A 20,068-nucleotide genomic window follows, 5' to 3' on the forward strand; every position below is an offset into this window, starting at 1 on the left:
CCCGTGAGTCTAACTAGGGTTCTGGCCATTTCTCCTAAGAAAAACTCGTACCAATGAGTCCTCTGTGGCATAATCTGGGATTTCGGGGTATGGTGTATGACCCTAGCACACACACCCCACGCCAACCCCAACAATACAACTGTGGTTTGCAAGGATCCAGATTCTGGGAGGGACCATCACGGCCAAGGACGTGAAGTATATTAAATACACAACATTTAGAGGAGGGTCCCACTAGACAGGCAGGGCTGGAAGCCATGTTGAGGTAAACGCTGTTTTCCCAGGGACATGACCTAGGCTGGTGAAGGGGAGGAGGAGGAGGAGGAGAGAGACTGAGCAAGTGTCTTTGGGAAGTGCAGAGAGGGTGGTTGTGAGGCTCAGCACGGTCTTTGGAGCAGAAATTACAAAAACTAATTCAAAACCCAGAAGTGGTGGAGCGGAGGCTTGGAAAGCAACCGAAATAGCATTTGACCTTTGGCCCCTCTGCTCTCAGCCTGGGCTGAGCCTCCGGCTGGGTTCACGGGGGCCACCGAGCAGCTGTCCGGTGATAACTGCTTTCATAGCTGTCAGCAACATTTGGTCAAAGCCAGTGCTGGGGCTGTTCCCACTCTCTGTGGATGGGAAAAGAGAGCCTGTGTCTCCCTCCATTTCTTCCCCCGCTTGAGCTATCCTAAATTAGGAAATCATCTGGATTTGTAAAAATAATCACTTCTTGGCATGGTCACGGGATCTGCTGAAATGTTATTTCGGAGCGGAGAACGTGGATGCCTGCAGGTCACGATAGGAAATGAATCTGGCAATTTCGAAAAACACCTGCCGAAGTTCCAGGCCACCTCAGCATTCAAACAACGTGTCCGTCCTTCCAAACATCTTTTGTGTCTTTTATGAGAAAGAAAAAAAAAGTTCTAAGTTATTACACCTAGTATGAGCCAGAAAACAGCCCTGCGTCCTCAGATGTGGATTCTGGGCGTTTTTTCCAACATTTTGTCACAGTTGAACAAACACTCACATACAGTCTACCGTATTTATACGCAGTATTCCGCAAAGCCTGGCGGTATCGACTGGGACAGCTTGGGCCTCGAGTGGCAGAAAATCCAGCTCAGGCTGGGTCAGACGACAGAAAAGGCTTGTCCCAAGGGCTGAGATGTTCAGGGGGCACTGAAGGGTCGGCCGATGTGGAAGTCTAGCAAAGTCGTTGAGGAGGTTCTTCTCACCTTCCTGTTAGCTACATACAGCCGCTGTGACAAATTACCCACAACCCACAAGTCAGTGTCTTAAGATGACACAAACTGTCTGTCTGGCAGTTCTGGAGGTCAGAGTCTGATGCGGGTCTCACGGGCTGAAATCAGGTTGTCCGCGGTGCGGCGGTGCTTTCTGGAGGCTCCAGGCGGCAATCTACTTCCTCGCCTTTGCCAGCTTCCAGAAGGTGCAGGGACTCCCTGGCATGTGGCCCTGTCTGTCTTCGAAGCCAGTGGAGACTGCTCGAGGCTCTCACGTTGCTTCGCTGTGACACTGACTCTCCCTCACCCCGCTTCCAATTTGATGGACCTTTCTGATATACACCGGGCCCGTGCAGATAATCCAAAATAATCTCCCCATCTCAAGGCCCACACCCTTAATCACACGTGCAAAGGCCCGGCTGCAGGTGCCAGGGACTGGGGCATGGGATCTCTGGGGCTGCTCCTGGGCCAACCAGGAGCTCTGTCCCTCCAGCCTCGGGGACAGCTTTGTCCCCAGACTGGCTCCTTCCACAGATATAAAACAGTACTGAGAGTGGTCTGAGTGTCACATCCAGGTGCATCTTCTGGAAAACGAAAAGGGGGAGCCATTTCTTTCTTAGAAGAGAAAGAAAAACTTTGCTGAGGGCCCTAGAACAGGTCCTCCTTTGTCTGGGATGGGCCACCTGCCCGTTATCAATCTGACTTTTGACAAGGAGAGTGGGTTCACTGTGATTGGCATAGACTAGTAATTTGGGAACGGCTGTCAGAGAGTCAACCATCAAATTCACTATAATGTAGCAAATGCCCAGCAAGGAAGATAATTACTATCTACAGAATACTTAGCTATTTATGAAGGATGGAGGAGTTGGTCTGAAATCCATTGTTTGCCATCAAAAACAAAGGCCTTTGGACATGGTAACAGTGTTGTCAACAGTGGTCATGCCTCTGAGAAGCCCACCCTACCACTGGCTAGAAAAAGACGAGAGGTCCCCCTGCTTCAAGTCTGTCGTCATGTTTGTGCTCCTCGGAGCCTGTTCAGAAGCCAGCATCCCCCGCGCCGGGCGAGTGTGCCTGAGAGGCTGCCCACAGGTCTGCTCCCCAAAATGCACACACTAGGCGTGATGAAACGAAACTGAAGCAGAGCACCCAAAGGCTGAATTCTATGGGCATATCAGGCAGGGTCTAATCAGGAGACATCTATCACACCAGTCATTTTAACAGCGAGAATTTAATACAGAGAATCGTCAGCTAGATACGGAGTCGTTTAACTGCTTAATGGAAAGGGTGGACACCCAACTCTAAGGTTTCATGGAAGCTGCACAGGTAAGAAAAGGAAGCAGTTAGAATGATTAACATTGGAAGCCTGGAGAGCACCTCGTCCGCACAGTTGGTGGATCACGTGCCCTGTTCGCGAGGTTGTTAAGTTCAAGCCCCACGGTGGGTGCAGAGATTACTTGAAAATAAAATCTTTTATTTATTTGTTTGGTAGAGACACAGTGAGAAAGGGAACAGAAGCAGAGGGAGTGGGAGAAGGAGAAGCAGGCTCCCCACTGAGCAGGGAGCCCGATTCGGGGCTCGATCCCAGGACCCTGCGATCACGACCCAAGCCAAAGGCAGACGCTCAACGACTAAGCCACCATGGCGCCCCAAAAATAAAATCTTAAAAAAAAAAAATTAGAAGCCTGGAGGTGGGTTTCGTGGAAATGCAGCTCAACTTTTGGAAGAAGGGGCGTTGCCTCGCTGGTGCTGGGCTCCAGGGAGGAGCTCCAGGAGAGGCAGGACCTGCAAGTGAGCAGGTGGGAGGCGAGCTGGAAGGTGCGAAGTCCTCTGCGTCTTCTGACCTTGCCACGTCCTTCCCCTGCTTCCTGCCGGTGCAGCTTCCTGGAAGGCAGCGGCAAGGCAGGAATGTGGCCCGTGGAATACCAACCGCAGCGTCACGGGGCAGGACACCAAGAGGGCTTGGAGCTGACAGGCAGTGGCTTAATAAAGAGCACAGTAGGGCACCTGGGTGGCTCAGTCAGTTAGGCATCTGCCTTTGGCTCAGGTCGTGATGCCAGAGTCCTGGGATCGAGTCCTGCATCAGGCTCTCTGCTCGGCGAGGAGCATCCTTCTCTCTCTCCCTCTGCCCCTCCTCTCATTCGTGTTCTCTCTCTCTGTGTGTCTAATAAATGAATAAAATCTTAAAACAAAACAAAAAAAAGTGCATAGGAAGCACCACCATGTCCCCCTCTTTCTGGCACTGGATTGTTCTGCGTCTTTGGGAGCTTAGGGAAGAGACCAGTGGGCTTCAGAATATACACGGCAGTTTAAAGGCATCAAATCCTTCACATTTTGGGACCACTAATTTAGGTTTTTTGGACTGCAAATGTTTCCTCCCTCTTTGGCCACAGCCCAACACTCACTGCTGACTCCTAGATGTTCTCACTCCCCCTCCTTCCTGGGGGCACAGGGTAGACAAGGCCACAGGCATATTGGTACCACAAATACCCCTTTAAAGGAGCTACTAGTTCATGAGAATGCCTGAGTATCCCACGGGGAGGCAGGAAATACGCAGCATAGTTACAAGAGCAGACTTCGTCATGAGGCAGATCTGGGTTCGAATCCTACTTCTGACACCCAGTAGCTGTGTGGGCCTGGGACCTCAGCCGCTCAGCCTCCGGTTCCCGGGGTATTACATGGGGTCAGTCACGGTACTGACCTCATAAGGTTGTTGCGGAGATCAAAGTAACAATGACCACCACGGTACTTTCCACGTTTGCGTTACCTGGTTTTATTTTGAGAGTGTGGACAACGTCACATCAGTCTGGGTGTATAGTGGGGTGATGCCCCAAGTCTAGGCTCCATGACACTCACCACGCATGTAGCTACCACCTGTCACTGTACGACGCTGTCACACCCCTGACTCCATTCCTCACGCTGTGCCTTTCATCCTTGGGGCTTGTCCGTTCCATCCCTGGGAGCCTGGACCTCCCACTCCCCTTCCTCCATTGGGCCCATCCCCTCCCCACCCCCCGACTGGCGATCACCAGGTTGTTCTCTGTATTTACGTGAGTCATGCAGCAGCCTAAGAGAGAAAAACACCTATGCCTGCTTCTACTGATCCTGCTTTGTAGCCTGCCATGGCTTTCCTACTGCCAGGCCAGGTCTGATCTCAGTGTATTATATCTACTTTTTCTCAAGTAAGTCTTCCAAACTACAATGAGTTAGTGAAAAGTGGAACTGTGTATTCACCACTGTGGACACAGCTCTGGAAAAAAATGCCGTTCGCCTCCTTGACAGATCCTAACATGGATGGACTGAAAATACGAGCGGATCCATACAATCCCACCCCAGCAAAGCAGAAGAGCGCAGATTGTCATTGTGTGTGTTCAGGGTGGAGTGGGGTAGATGAGTGCACAGGGCAGTTGGGTGTATCAGAGTCACCTGGGACTTTTTTCCAAAGGCACACACCCTCCCCTACCATCACGCTAGATTTTGGCTCAACCCCCTTAAGGAAATTATTAAGACAGGATTCCTTCAGGAGCTAGAAACCAGTATAAACAAGAGAGAGCCTTGTTTTCCCAACAGCAGTGGGCCTGCCATTAAGTCCGGGTATCCAGACCCAAATGTGAGGGGACAGTGACTTCGCAGAGAGCCAGGGCCTGTGGAAAGCAGGCAAGGGCATCAGGGGAGCAGGGACCACGGTGGATGGGTCTGCTGGAGAGAGACACAGTATGTCTCTTGCTCAGTCACATACAGACAGAAGTCAGAGCACAGGACAATTATATAAGGAAGCGCAAAGCCTTCTAGTGAAAGCAGCAGGGAACCCCCAGTTCGACCTCATAATAAAGACAACTAACCTAGTAGCTTGATAACCCTTTGAAGCGAACCAAAGCAGAGATCATTCGTGATTGAATAGAACCTCACTGCAACCCCTGACTCTTTCCCCTTTCCAGGATTCTGTTCAGGAAAAAACCCATGGGACAACAGACTATGCTACACAACACTACGTAACAATCAACTGGGAACAACGTTCCTTTTACTAAAGTGGGCTGGAACACGGAAGGATTGTTGGAGGGACCTTCTGGATTCCTCTCCACTGGGGCAGTATTAGTTGAGGAAGTGAGACAGAGAACTAGCTAGAGAAATGTTCCATCTGAGGCCATGACTATTCTCCCCGGGTACCAGCACACGGGGACCCAATGTGTAGGGCACAGCTCTGCAAAGTCCAAGGAAGAAATACCCACTCATGCTGGGCCCTAGAGAGAGGGAAGCAAGAGCCCCCCAGTCTTCTGCAGAAGGGGTAAGATGGTCTCACTGAGGAGAGTTGAGGAAAACCAGGAAGAACAGGTCCCAGAACAGAGTGGGCACCCCAAGTGGTCATAGCAACATACATATATATATAATATATATCTATATATATTATATATATAATATACCATATAAACACAGTTTGTGTCCCTACTGCAGAACTACTGATAATAAAAGCTATCGCTGGAATCGGTTTCATCCACAGACTTCCATTCTTTCCTCCAAAGAAAAATAGTTTGAACTCTCCAGTTCAAAGTGAGACATTTTATTTATCGCAGGACTGAAATATTCTATTTGCGACTGCGACCGTCTGGGCTGTGCACCTTCCTTGAGTCTGGTTCTCAAAAATCAGCAGCTGTAAGAGGCGATTATCAAAGAGAACAGGTGCTTTTGAAAAAGATTTTCTGGGGCGTTCCCATAAAGACAAAGGTATGCTGAGGGATTTGGATGGTGGCTTGCAATTACCATCGCTCAATGCCAATCTGCAATTATTTCAGGAACACAGGCACGACACGAGACAAGTGTTTACACCTCTGTCACAAGTCAGTTGCTCGGCATAACCCTTCATCGCGGCTCAAAGTCAGGGGCGCGCGCGCCTTACCCAGAGTGGTCTGGGTAAGTGACTGCTGAACGACTTTCTGGCTTTACACAAAGGGGCACAAGAAGGAAAGAAAAGTGATTTCAACATGAAATCAAGCCACGATCTCTAGTCTCCAGTACTTGTTAAGCACCACACCGATATTCCTAGAGGGCTCTCCGCACTGAGAAATGTCAAGTGTGTGTCTTAAGTGAAGAGCGTCAGAAGTGTGCACGTGATCAACGCTCAAAGCCACGGCAGCAGCCAGACCCGGGGCCCCAAGTGCCCTCTGATGCCCATCCCAGCCTCTTTAATACACACTTTCGATCATGCCTTTGAGCTTTCTGAGGTTTTAATGTATGCTCCGCCATGCAACCTTTCAGAATTCTTCTCCCCTAAGTCATCCAATTTTCTCTCCTTTCTCCCCAAAAGCACTTCCTCAGTCAGAGGCGGGGGATTACTGCTTCAGGTTTTTTTGCTCTGTGCGTGTGTTTGTGTTTTCCCTCCCAACTGGAGAATGTCAGGCATGCTATTTTCCAAGTGATTTAAACAGCTCTAGTGTTATACCTAAACAGAAAGAACAAAGATGCTAAAATATCCATTATTCCGCCCAGTCCATCCACAGGGAGTGGCTACAAAGGGCAACACAATGCCGTCCCCGGGCTGCGGGCCTCCAGCCCCACGCAGCTCGCGAACACCCCCTCTCCTGAACATATGGGGCCATCGCGGGAAAGCCTCTGCCTCGGTGAACCCTGACTGGCCAATCAAAACCAGAAAGTTTCCCAGTCCAGTGACTAATACCAGAAGTGAACTGTGCGTGGTGAAAGGGGAATGGTGGTGCGCTGGAGAAATTTATACCCTGACATCAGTCGTATCACAGGTGCGCGGGATCACCTGGAGAAACGGAACTTTCCGGAGGGCGAGAGTTCAAACACTTCTTCAAGCAGTGCGCCTGTCATCACTGGGTATGAAACACTGAACGGCCCCTCCACGGTGTCTGGGCGTCGCGGCCCCCGGAGCCGCCACGGACTGAGGACTTCCAGGCCTTGAGCTGGGCCGGTCACTGCGCCGAGCACCTGTGTGATCTTACTCCGTATAATCCTCACAGCCCATAAGGTAGGTGTTATCATCCCCGGTCTCCATGTGGGGAACAAAGCTTGGAAAGATTAAGTAAATTGCTCTTGGTCGTGCAGCTACAGGGGTGGGTGGGGGTGGGAGGGGGAAGGGGTGGGGGATGTCAGCTCCAATTCCAAAGCCTTTGTTCTTGTCCACCCTATGCTCAGTATTCTTCTTCCCCTTCCTCATGCCCTCACGGTCAGAGAAAAGGGTAAAAAATTAAATTAAATTAAAAGTAAATAAGAATAAAATAAAATAGGGGCACCTGGGTGGCTCAGTGGGTTAAAGCCTCTGCCTTCAGCTCAGGTCATGATCCTAGGGTCCTAGGATTGAGCCCCGCATGGGGCTCTCTGCTTAGCAGGGAGCTTGCTTCTTCCTATCTCTCTGCATGCCTCTCTGCCTACTTGTCATCTCCGTCTGTCAAATAAATAAACAAAATTTAAAAAAAAAAGATTTTCTAAAAAAATAAGAGAATAAAATAAAATAAAAATTAAAATAAAGCAAAGCAAAAAACTACTGGGACAAGCAGATGAACCCCAACAGGTACAGGGTGTGCAGGACAGTCTTGGAAAATCCACAGTGTGGGGGATGACCTATCCTCTGAGGAATGGACTCAATTCGCTAACCACCAAGAGAGATAAATTAAGGAGCAGTTTTTTTTTTGTTGTTGTTGTTGTTTTTAAAGATTTCATTTATCCATTTCACAGAGATCACAAGTAGGCAGAGAGGTAGGCAGAGAGAGGGGGGGAAGCAGGCTCCCCACAGAGCAGAGAGCCAGATGCGGGGCTCGATCCCAGGACCCTGGGATCATGACCCGAGCTGAAGGCAGAGGCTTTAATCCACCAAGCCACCCAGGCGCCCCTTAAGGAGTATTTCTCAGACAAAAACCATTTTGGTGTTCCGGCTGTTCAGAAGGACTAACATTTTGACAGTGCAACAACAGAACGCAGAAAAAAAGCACTGGAGAGAGGTTTGTGAGCTCTTCAAATTCTACATGAAACACGAGGGTGCCTGGGTGGCTCAGTTGTTAAATATCTGCCTTCGGTTCAGGTCATGATCCTGGGGTCCTGGGATGGAGCCCCGCATCCGGCTCTCTGCTCTATGGGGAGCCTGCTTCTCTATCTGCCTCTCCTCACTGACCATGCTTATGTTCTCTGTCTCTCTCAAATGAATAAATAAAATTAAAAAAAAAAAAAAAGAACATTAAAGACTCAGTAAGTATGTTATGGATTCCTAGCCAGTTTCATCGTAAAATTAACAGTGATGTTAAATTCCCACCCTGCTTTCTCACAATGAAGTGACATAGACTTGCGTCCAAAAAAGCCCTCGCCCTACCTCCCACAGCCTGACGGGGTTAACGGACACAGCGGTGGGGGACCCAGAGGCTCCACGAGAAGCCACGGGATCTCAGCTCCACAAGCTCCCACCTGCGAAGCACAGGAGTGAGCCCTTTACACGTTTGCTCTCAACTCCTCCCCGCCAAACCCCGGTGAGGTGGGTACTTCTTGTTGCACTTGAAAAATGAGATAACTGAGCCACACAGAGGAATTAAGTCACATGCTGGAGTCTCGGGCTTCACCACTCAGGCCATGCTGCAGGTGCTCTGGGGTGAAACATGGTGCCTGCCCTTCTAGATTCCCCAGGGATGCAGAGGTAGGGGTTCCCCCACCTCCGGGGTTAGGGAGCAAAGGGAACACCCATCCACTCCCTCCTGCGCGGACAACACCGTAACTGGAGGACATCAGCAAGAAGGACCTTTCTCTTCTCCTTGAGAATTCATCTCCAGGACTTTCTGGAGAATGGCTCACTTGGGAGGAGGGAGAGGAAAAGTGGAAGAAGAGGAGGTGTCCCAACTCATGACTTCCACATGCTCCTGCTTCTCTGAAAGGTAGGACACGGGCCCCAGAGAAGGCGGGGAAGTGACAACGTTCCCCCTACTATGTAGAGCCACTCACGGGGTGGGAGGTCTCTGCTAAGAGACCCCAGGGTCCACACGTTCTGACCCTCCCAGTCGTTCGCATCTCTGCAGGTGTCCTTATCTGACAGGGCAGTGACCGCCCCTCACTATTTTCATACACATTAACTCAGAATGGCTCCTGAGTGGACGTCAGATGCTAGAAGACGCTTTGTGGAAGGGAGTTAACTCTGTGCTATTTTAAGAGGCAAAAAGAACAGAAAAGCTAATGTCTAAGGAAAACCATCTCTTTTCCGACTGAACCGAGAGCTGGGCTCTGTAAATGGTTTCTTGTGGGGAAGTTCACCAGTCTCCAAATAAAAATCTGCCCATTTAATCCTTCCCTTGATTAATCAGTTAATAGTGAGAATGACCAACGAAGTGTGAAATTTTTAAAGTACAACTATAAAGTCTGAATGGTTTGTTTTTGCTTTTGTTTGTTTTTTTTTGCAAAGTAAACGCGGTGTGATGCTGATGCAGGGGGTAGGATGCTGGCACTTATGAGATAAAGCAAATAATCATTTCTATCGGGTGTGGGGGTCTTTATTCATTCTGAAAAGAACCCTGCTGACAGGTTCCAGTTGTTCTTGAAAAAGCTTTCACCGGACAAGTTTTGAAACCTAGAAGGCCCTAAAACAGAGAGTTCCCGTAACAATACACATTTAAGAAAGGTAAAAAGACAATGTTCTGTATTTTTATCCTAACTACTAACAAAGCTATGATTAGAAATCAGGTAGAATTCTCTGGTTCAATTTCAAGGACTTATAAACATCTTTCTGAAAATGCTGGCTATGGGTCCGTCATTTCCAGAGGCTTGCATTCTAGCACATTCCATGTGACCTGCTGATATCTGACTCTAGAGACCCAACAAATTTCCGATGCTTAAAACTGACCCAATGTGTGGTGGACCCAAAGGAGATGCACCACCCACTTTCCCCTTTAAGGAAGCACTTCTGGCCCAGGTATATGGAGTGTTTTGAGCACATGGCTTTTACCATCAGCCTCCTTAGGGATTGTCTCAAGGGCACAGAGCTATCTTGCCCAAGGACAAGCTCTCCCCATGGCATTCTACATCCAAAGACTGCTTGAGATGGGGGTATAAAGGCTCAGCCCTGTGAATTCAAGATGGCCACTAACAGACGATTTGGGCTGCAAAGCTTCCCACGGTGTTGGCTCAGGTTGTCTTCAAGCTCAGCTTCTCCCTCTGCCCATCCTGCTTACGTGATCTCCCTATCTCGGTGAGATGGTCCCACAGGTGCTCCTTAATTAACATCTTACACACTAAACTCCCTCCCGAGAACCTTGCCCAAGCCCGCCCTGAGCCAATGGTTCTCCGCTCATCCCACATCCAGTGGAACACACTGCACCCCAACACTGATGGGTCGTACACGGGCAGAGAGACGGTGGCCAGGTTCTGACAGGGCTCACTGCTGCTTCTGGTGCTGCTCCTCTTCCTACAGATTTATTCAAATCAAACAATTGCTATAACACTTTCAGGTAACTCTCCCCAGAATACCTTGACTGCCCTAAACTCAAATAATGCCACCAACATGGCAACTGGCAGAGTTCCGCAGTCAAAAGCCACTCTTCGTGATCTCGTTCTTCCTCCTCTATCACTACTGTTAAGAGACTCAGGTCAAGAAACATCTAAACTGCTGGATCTTCTAGACCCAATCCAAACAGCATCTAGACATCCCAGTGTGACAAGGAAAAAACAGGTCTTCACTGAAGCTGCGAATTCTACCCTGTATTTTACTGACTCATAAAATGTTGAGGATCCCAAATTTGATGGGTTTGAAGAACATGTGAAGCGTCTGGCTAGATGATGAAAGCCTCTTGAATCTACTGGTGCTTCATGTACAAGATGAAGAGACAACATCCAAGATAACGGATGATTTCTTTAGATGTGGCTTAAGAAGCGTGGACACGTAAAATTCTACCTTGAACACGAGAGTAGATTTTATATCTTACCCAGTTCTGAAGGATGGGATGTTAACAGATTCAGTTTTCATTTGGTTCATTAACTCTTTAAGGCCATAAAACAGGTAACACAAAAAGCTTTGTGATTCTATTTATGTGTACTTTAGAAGGAACTTCTGGGTGTTACTGTAAATCCTCATGCCCTGACTAATGTCTGTGTACTCTGGATAAAGTTTTACATTGTTCAGCTCTCACGGTCTCTTCAGAACTGTATGATTTCCTCTGAGGCTTTGGATTTCACATTGCCTTTGATTTTTTTTTTTTTTTAATACAGTAACTGACATGGGTCAGGGCAATGATGGATTGGTGCCCTCCTCCCATTGAAGCCTAATGGGTAAATTTTGCTTATACACCAATCACCTATTCCAATTCAACAAGAGTGATGGATACATTTTGTTACACTGATTCCAAAAAGTTAGAAGTCTGCTGACCTCAACTACTTTCAAAATGCTTTCATCTCTGCACATACTGAAACTTTTTACAATTAAAAAAAAAAAAGATCTGTTTTGAAGGTAAAATTGACCAATCTTGAAATTGAAAAGGCAAGATATATGTAGGAGTCAAAGCTGTAAGTCAAGTATTTGGAAGTAAAGACTGACCGGAAGCTTATTAAGTTCAGAAAATCTTTCATACTTTTTCTGTAAATACTTTTTTTAAAAAACTGTGAATCAGAACAGCCACATTTGGAACACTTTCTGTCCTCAGTCAATATTTTTAGATAGTTAGGATCTGGTCCTGAGCCGAATCTGGGCTTGACTCTGGAAAGCAAATCTTTTCACAGCTGCCTTGATGCACAGAAAGCTTTCTGAAAACAGACACTCTAAGGTCTTTTGTTCACATGGTCACACACTGGTGCACAGAAGTTCTGGTATCTACTATGGTCACAGCAGTCCTGATAACCAAAATCAATTTTTCCTGTCTTTAAAAAAAGACGGCACCATAACAACCACATCCAACAGATCTCAAGCTCCTGTGTGTTTGAATGAATATTCCATTTCTTTCTCCTGCCCGAGTGCTGTGTGTCCATTTTGGATTGTCTATTGTATTTAGGTATTTATGCTTTGATTCGCAGTAATTTCTCATGTTATTGAACTGATCTGCATTGCACACAAGCTGTAAATAAAAGGAAATGGCAGAAAGAGTGAAAAAAAAAGAAAATTTAAAAAATTTAAAAATTAAAATTAAAAAATTTTAAATTTTAAAATTAAAATTTAAAAAATTAAAATTAAAAAAGAAAATTAAAAAAAAATAAAAAATTTAAAAAAAAATTTTAAAAACTGAGTTTTCTCCCAAGAGAATCCAAGGTGTGACTCAAGGCCTTTCTGGATAAGAAAAGGATGCTTGATTTCCAAGCCTAAGCAGCACAGATTAAGCAAGGAGGCTGAAACAGAGTTTTCCTACTTCTCTTGGCATTCTTCCTCTATGCGACCACACTCCACAGTGCTCCAAGAGTCAGCCTAGAAAAAGACGAGGCAGTCGGCCTGCATTGGTCTTTTGCTTTATTCTGATCAGATAAAGGAGCACAAGAGAACTTTCAGAGAGGCAAGCTTGGAGATACTTGGTCAGCCCAAAAACACCCCCGAGCAGGGAGAGTAGCACTGGATTTGGTACTTTCATGTACTGTGCAGTCCTAGACTTTCAGACACACGCCATTCCAAATCCAAATGTAAGCCCACACCTGTCCGTCTCTCGACACACAAACATGCAAGTACTCCATGTCGTTCCCTCTTCCTTCGCATGGGAAACTGAGGCCTGACAAGAGCAATGTTAGGTTCCAGGTACGCAAGTACACAGAAGATGAAACACGAATACAGTCATCTCATTAATTTACACCCTAAACCACTTCTCCTAGCCTGAGCTCCTCGTAAGCCTGCCCAAAACACATTTCCCATAGAACGCCACCAACTGACTTCTTCCTACATCCTCTACCCATTTCTGGCAAGAACAAGTACAAGAGAAAGTATTATTTTGAAAACAAAGCGAAACAAAAATGGCTACTCTTAGGCTCTTTGACTGAAAATAATGAGTACTCACCATACTTCCATCCCTAGAGATTGGCCAAGCTTGGAACGAGTGAAGTAGCACAAATCTGCCATGGCAGGAGTTAGGAGTGAATCCTAAACATCATTACTTTTCCTTTTCTTTTTCTTTCTTTCTTTCTTTCTTTTTTTTTTTTTTTTCTGAGAGAGATTGCAAGCAGGAGGAGGGGCAGAGGGAGGTGGAAACAGAGAACCTCAAGCAGACTCCATGCCCAGCGTGGAGTCCGACACAGGGCTCGATTGCACAACCCTGAGATCATGACCTGAGCCGAAACCAAGAGTGGACACTTAACCAACTGAGCCCCTCCAGGCGCCTCCCCCACAAACGGTCACTTCTATACACAGGGCCTCAAATTTTCTTCCCCAAACAACCCCAAGGGATTCAGATACACATCAGGATCTCCTTAAGTCCCTTATTCATAAGTACATACACTCAGTAGGGGCATCACTCAATATATTCAGAGGACGGTTATAGACATACTCTAAATAACTAGCTGTTAATTCTTTAATACAGCTAATTGTGCTTATGGATTTCACACTAACCAAACTGACTGACAGAATTTTATCTTCAGTATCATTCCAGTTCCTAAATGATGGCTTAAAATGGCTACAATAATTTTAGTAGTAACAGAAATACAAGTAAAGGTCTTTATCAGTGCACTTGAAATGTTTTCTCCAAGATTTCCCTCTCCTGGCAGGACCGTCCAGATGGAAAGAGAACATCATGTCTCCCCCCAAAATAAATGGTCAGGACCACAGCATGTTCCTGCTCAGGCTGCTTTATGGATTCTAAGTCCATTCAAACTGCTGCTCAGCCCTTCCGTTCCTCCCTTACGCGGTCTTTCCCTGCCTGAGCACTTGGTCCTAACCAGACCACTTCCTTCCTGCTGGCTTCGGGTTTTGTTAACAAAGTTCTTCCATCCCTTTCACCACCCCACAGGCTCAACAACTTCCACTGAGGAAAGCACATTCTCTGACACTCCCAAAGAGAGGCCTGGCGGAAGGCCACCAGGCATGGAATGGGCTCCCCACTATTCCAGAGGACGCCATGAAGGGTTTAAGTTTGTCTTCTGTCGCCCGCACCCTCTTTGACCCTCACCTTCTCAAGAGCACAGGCCCACCTCTCTCATTCTTCCCGAAATCCTCCCATCACAGACAGACCCTATAGTGTGATAAATAAATCGTACTTGGTGTAGGACTCTTCGGAAAAAAAAAAAAAAAAAGAGTTGACACAGCAGGCCTAAGTGCTTTTCTCAGAAAGGCCTACTTACAAAATTGGCTCTTGGCTGGTGTTTGGGAAGCTGGATTTTCAGAGGGTTCCCACCATTCAGTGATTGCTCATCTGTGTTCCTAAACTATATAAATAACAGTTTATGCGGAACACCTGCTCTCCTTCTGGGGGGCTGAAAGCGGGGACCGTGCCAGCCAGAGACTGCCTTGGTGACTGACAACCTCCAAAGACCCTGGGCCCTGAGTTTCTAATGAGCTTCCTTGTTGGCAACACTTCACAGGTCACAACTCATTGTTGGGCCATTGCAGGTCTGCGACTTCCCTGCAAAGAGGCCCAGTAGAAGCTCATGCCTGCTCTCCTGTGTTTTGTATTTTTTCGCTGTAATAAATCATAACTGTGAGCATAGCCGGAGTCAATTCTTGTTATTTGTGGTAGTTTTATAATCATCAAGGGCGCTGAATTAGCAAATGTTCCTACAGGAAATATGTCTGTGTGTGTGTGTGTGTGTGTGTGTGTACACATTATACAAATATGCCCCATTTTTCCGAAGTTCACATTATGCCATTCCCCATTTATGAAAGGCCCACTACATTAAGACCTGTTTCTGCTAACCAAAATACATCAAAAGAGGATTTTTTCCTTTATGAAAAAAGCAAAAACAGCATTCAGCATTCATTTTGTGGTGAGCTATTACAGAGGGAGCACACACCCCAAGTAGCGCCGCCATGTTCCTTCTCCATTTACTACACTCAGCATCTCGGCATCAAGCTGCCATACTTAGGAACTGCCGTCTGCGACCATCTGTGTTTTGTCTTGATTTATTTTGTGCATCCGTTAGCAAGATGTGTCCTAAGTTATCAGAAAAGCCTGAGAGAGGTTATTTTTTGGGTGTGGGGATGCTCAAAAATTTCTTCTATGTAAATTAATAATAATTGCTTCTTTGCTTTATGGCATTTTGGCTTATAAAAGACTTCAGGAATGCTCTACTTTTGGATGGTGAGGGAAATCTGTGTGTTTGTGTGTGTATCTAATTTCACAAAGATTTTATCTTAAATCCTAAAAATGAAGTCATCCTGGTAGATACTATTTATTTTTCAAAAGAAAAACAAAGTTCAGAAGAGTTTCATGACTTGCCTGAGCACTCCACGCCACCCCCCAACTGAACACAGCTCAAAGAGTTGGGATTCCATCCCGTCTACCTGGCCCCAGAGTGGGGGGCTCTCCATCCTCAGCTCATCTCTATGTAAGAGCAAAAGCAAAAAGGCAGAGTGTAGCCTTGTTTGACCTTGGCTGAGAAGGTATGCACCAGATGATTCCAAGTTTTCACCTCTTTACAAGCATCTGGGAATTACTGCAAAACCAATGTGACTACTGATCTGAGGGTTACAAAGGTTAGTAAGTAGGCATATCTATGCTGAGCCCTTCCAGCAAATCACAGATTCTGGAGTGGTCTTGGGGACCCCCAACACAGCCTCCAAGGAGAGCTCCAGCTTTCCCCTTCCTACCAAGGCACCAAGGAGGAGGGACAGTACTATCACTGGGCCCAAGTGGTAGGACCGGGAGCTTCCAGGGTGACCTCTTGCCATCTGTGATGGCTTTGGCCTTTCTTCTGAGATTCTCTTTGGTCTCTCGTTTGGTGTGCTTTTCTCTCAGCCATCCTCCACTTCAGCTGCTATGGCTGGCCTCACAGTCTCCCTCTTGGAAATCAAATAGGAACTGTGGTGAAGCCCAGGGAGAGAGGAAGCCTGATGAATCACCTAGGCTGGCCATCCTGCGGCAGAGGATAAATGCCCTTTTCCTTGACAACTGTTTCCACAGATTCTTCTTTGGAAAATCCTTGCTTCTCCCTCATGAGATGGCCTTCCAGACTGGCTTCAAGGCCAGAGTAGAGACCAAGACATGGGCCTAGAAGAAAGGGATGAAGAAGGCCCTAGATCAGACAGGCATGTCAATGCATGGGGTCCGATCTGGGTCCAACCCCAGTCATCACCAGAGTTAAAGCTGGTTGAGAAGCACCAGGGGTGCAAGCCTCTGGTATTGTTTTTTGCAGAGTCAACAAGTTCAAAGAATCTGGGGTCTTCGTGTGACCAAAGATTTTGTCAACCATGCCTATGTAATGAAGCCTTGCTAAAAATTCTCCAATGATGAGGCCTGGGGAGCTTCTGGGTTGGGGATAACACTGATGTGCCTGGAGAAGGCATGGACACCTCCGCCCAAGACCTTGCCCTATGTACCTCCTCCATTTGGCCTTCCTGAGTTGTATCTTTTATTTAAAAAAAAAAAAAAAAACCTGGGATCATGGTATAGCATTTCCTGAGTACTGTGAGTAGGGCTAGCAAACTACTGAATCCCAAAGGGGTATTGGGGGAACCCTGTGTTTACAGCCAATGGAGCAGAAGTACTTATGGACATTTAGGACCTGAGGCTGAGATCTAAGGCGAGGGTAGTTGTGGGACTGAGCCCTTAAACCTGTGGAGTTCAACATTATCTCCAGATAAATAGTGTCACAACTAAATTAAATTATTGGACACCCAGTTGGTGTCAGATAGTTATTGTTGGAACAACACACTTGTCTTGCTAAGTCATTCTCTCTCTCTCTTTCTCCCACCAGACTCCATTATTATAAACTACCCCTCCCTAGAGAGGAGTAATGATTTTTCTCTTTTAGGGAGGAGGTGGCAAAGGGAGAGATAGAATCTCCAGCTGACTCCATGCTCAGTGCGGGGGTGAACATGGGGCTCGATCTCATGACCCTGAGATCATGACCTGAGCAGAAATCAAGAGCCGGATGCTTAACTGACTGAGCCATCCAGGCACCCCCTAATCTTCTTTTTTTTTATGAATGTTCTGATAAAAAGCTGATTTTACATTTACCGAATATTTAATACTGTAAGTGAATGGAAAATAATCACCTTAGCCCTAGAGAGCAACTTTCACGGACTATATTAAAAATTTGTTTAACTGAAGCTTCCAGAACACTAGCTGTTGCAGCAGAACAATTTCTATAGATACTGTGACCTCGTAAAAAAATATAAAAAGAGACTCTGAGCTCAGGACAGTAGAGTAAACATACATGCTGCCCCCTTTCTTCCTGAGAGCACAATGCAATGCCAGTAAAAATATTTTTTGAAAGAAGAAATCCATGGTGGGCCTGAAAACACAGAGTGCTATCAGTGAATAAGTCATTGTAAAGGCTTTCTTCTAGAAAGAAGATAGCTGGGACTGTACTGAAAGGTCAACCAAAACTGGAACCTGAAATACATCATCAGAGTCACAGATAGGGGCTCTTTCTTCCTGAGAGAACTCTGGAGAGTCTCCAAGTTTGGAGTGAGTCAATGGCTACTGGGAGCCAAAGAAAGACCTACAAAGAAGTGGCTGTCAGGCAGGAATCGGGGCATCTGAGTGGAGAATTGTCTACAGAAAAGCTGGGCCAGTTGGCTCTTGGGCCTGTCTTGTGTAGACTAAAGTCTGCAGTACTGGGTCCCAGCTGGAGCCCCCAGAACAGCTCTCTCTAGAGGGGAAGGGTTGCCTGGCAGTCGCCCATGGTGTTGGTGGTCAGGCTAGTGAATGAGTCAAGGAAGACCCTTTAGAATAGACAGAGAGAGGAAAAGAAATAAAATACATGGAAGATGTCACCCAAAGGTTCAAGTTCTCCTTACCTTAGTTAATTCTGGGATTAAGGGTTACAGGGAAGGGTCCCAAATCTCTTCTACCTAAGCACATACCCTAAAGGGGAAACCTGACTACTGGTATACCCTGCCCATTGAAACGCAGCACACAGCCAACCCTCCCATTCAAGAAAGAAAATTTTGGGGTAAATAAGCCCACCTAAATACAAAGAAAGCCTATATTAGCTACCCATGCTCCTTGATATGGTCCTTAATTCATAAATACGAAGTCAGTACAGAATTTCATACCATGTGTTATTCATCCACTAGGATGGCCACAAGGAAGTACCAAGAATGGGCATCTTAAGCAACAGAAACTTATTTTCTCACAATTCCGCAGGCTATAATATAAGTACGAGATCAATGTCTGGGCAGGGCTGGTGTCCTTCCGAGGGCCTCTCTCTCTGGTGGGCAGAGAGCCCCTTTCTCTCTGCGTCCTCATGTGGTCTTCCGTCCACGTGTGTCTGTGTCCCCATCTCTTCATATGTGGACATCAATCACAGCAGACGAGGGCCCCTCTGAATGACTTCATTTCAGCTGAATCATTTCTTTAACGACCCGAGTTCCAAACATGCTCACCTTCTCAGGTTCTGGGAGTTAGGCCTTCAACACATGAATTTTGAGGGGATGTAATTCAGCCCGAGACAGCATGAAAGGCAAAGATCGAGATGAATACACCAGAACTCACACAGAGGAAAACAGAAAAAACGAAAGGAGCAAAAGGAGAAATTCTCTGTTCTAACTAGTACCAGTACTAGGTTTAATAGATTTTACAACCCTAAAAACATACTTTTGAGGGTGCCTAGGTGGCTCAGGCGGTTGAACGTCTGACTCTTGGTTTCAGTTTCAGGTCATGATCTCAGGGTTGTGAGATGGAGCCCCGCTTTGGGCTCCACACTGGGCATGGAGCTTACCTGAGATTCTCTCTCCCCCTCTGCCCCTCCCCTTCCTCTTTCTCTCTCTTTAAAAACAAAAAAGGGGGCACCTGGGTGGCTCAGTGGGTTAAAGCCTCTGCCTTCAGCTCAGGTTATGATCCCAGGGTCCTGGGATCAAGCCCCACATCGGGGTCTCTGCTTAGCAGGGAGCCTGCTTCCTCCTCTCTCTCTGTCTGCCTCTCTGCCTACTTGTGATCTCTGTCAAATAAATAAATAAAATCTTTTAAAAAATAATAAAAAAAAAAAACAAAGAAAACATACTTTTGTGGGAAAAAGCTACTGTGAGCAGTAAAGCATATTGGTGTTTTAAAAGTACAGTTCGGGGTGCCTGGGTGGCTCAGTGGGTTAAACCTCTGCCTTCGGTTCAGGTCATGATCTCATGGTCCTGGGATGGAACCCCGCATCGGGCTCTCTGCTTAGTGGGGAGCCTGCTTCCCCCTCTATCTCTGCCTGCTTCTCTGCCTACTTGTGATCTCTGTCAAATAAATAAATAAATCTTTAAAAGTACAGTTCTCAAAAAAAAAAAAAATATATATATATATATATATATATATCAAAAGAGCTGAATAACAGAATGACTACAACAATTATAACAGAAATCAGTAAACAATGCTGGTAAATCTGAAGAAAATACTGGCTTTAGGGAAAAAATGGGGTTGGGGGGGTGGGGGAGCTTCCATTGAAAACAGCAGGAAATATCAGGAGTTTGAAATAGAGTTTAAGCATTCTAAACTTGATTTATTCTGAAATATTTATTTGCTTCAGACTTTCTTAGAAAAACATAAACTTAGGTATGCATGTTAAAAATAAAAGGGTGGCTATGGCCCGAGGTGGGTGGCCCAACTGAGCATCTCATTCTTGGGCAGGGGTGGGGGACATTAGCTTTCCTATAAAAGTGTCATTTCCCAGCTCCTGGCTTTACACGGGAGACCCACTTGCAGCCCCTCACAGGGCACAGGGCCTGCAGCCTCAATTCCCGTCTCCATGTCCGTGTTTACGCGCAGATTCCCAAGGGACATATCTGGTTCAGCTCGTTGTGAGGGCCACGAGTCTTCAATTCC

The 20,068-nt window shown here is 46.6% G+C and overlaps 1 protein-coding gene across 7 annotated transcripts in view; it reads right to left on the reverse strand.

Annotated features, from left to right (window-relative positions):
• Positions 1–20,068, reverse strand: part of STX8 (syntaxin 8) — a 243,884-nt gene that overhangs the window by 156,200 nt on the left and 67,616 nt on the right. The window contains exon 8 of one of the 7 annotated variants that reach the window (XM_032321206.1): positions 16,264–16,309. The exons of the other annotated variants lie outside the window; for them this stretch is intronic. Within the exon in view, the coding sequence (XP_032177097.1) occupies positions 16,279–16,309 (31 nt within the window). The 3' untranslated portion in view covers positions 16,264–16,278. Of the gene's footprint in view, positions 1–16,263; positions 16,310–20,068 lie in introns of those variants that run through there. 7 annotated transcript variants of the gene reach the window in all.

This window comes from Mustela erminea, chromosome 18 (assembly GCF_009829155.1).
Source record: "Mustela erminea isolate mMusErm1 chromosome 18, mMusErm1.Pri, whole genome shotgun sequence".
Lineage (NCBI taxonomy): Eukaryota > Metazoa > Chordata > Mammalia > Carnivora > Mustelidae > Mustela > Mustela erminea.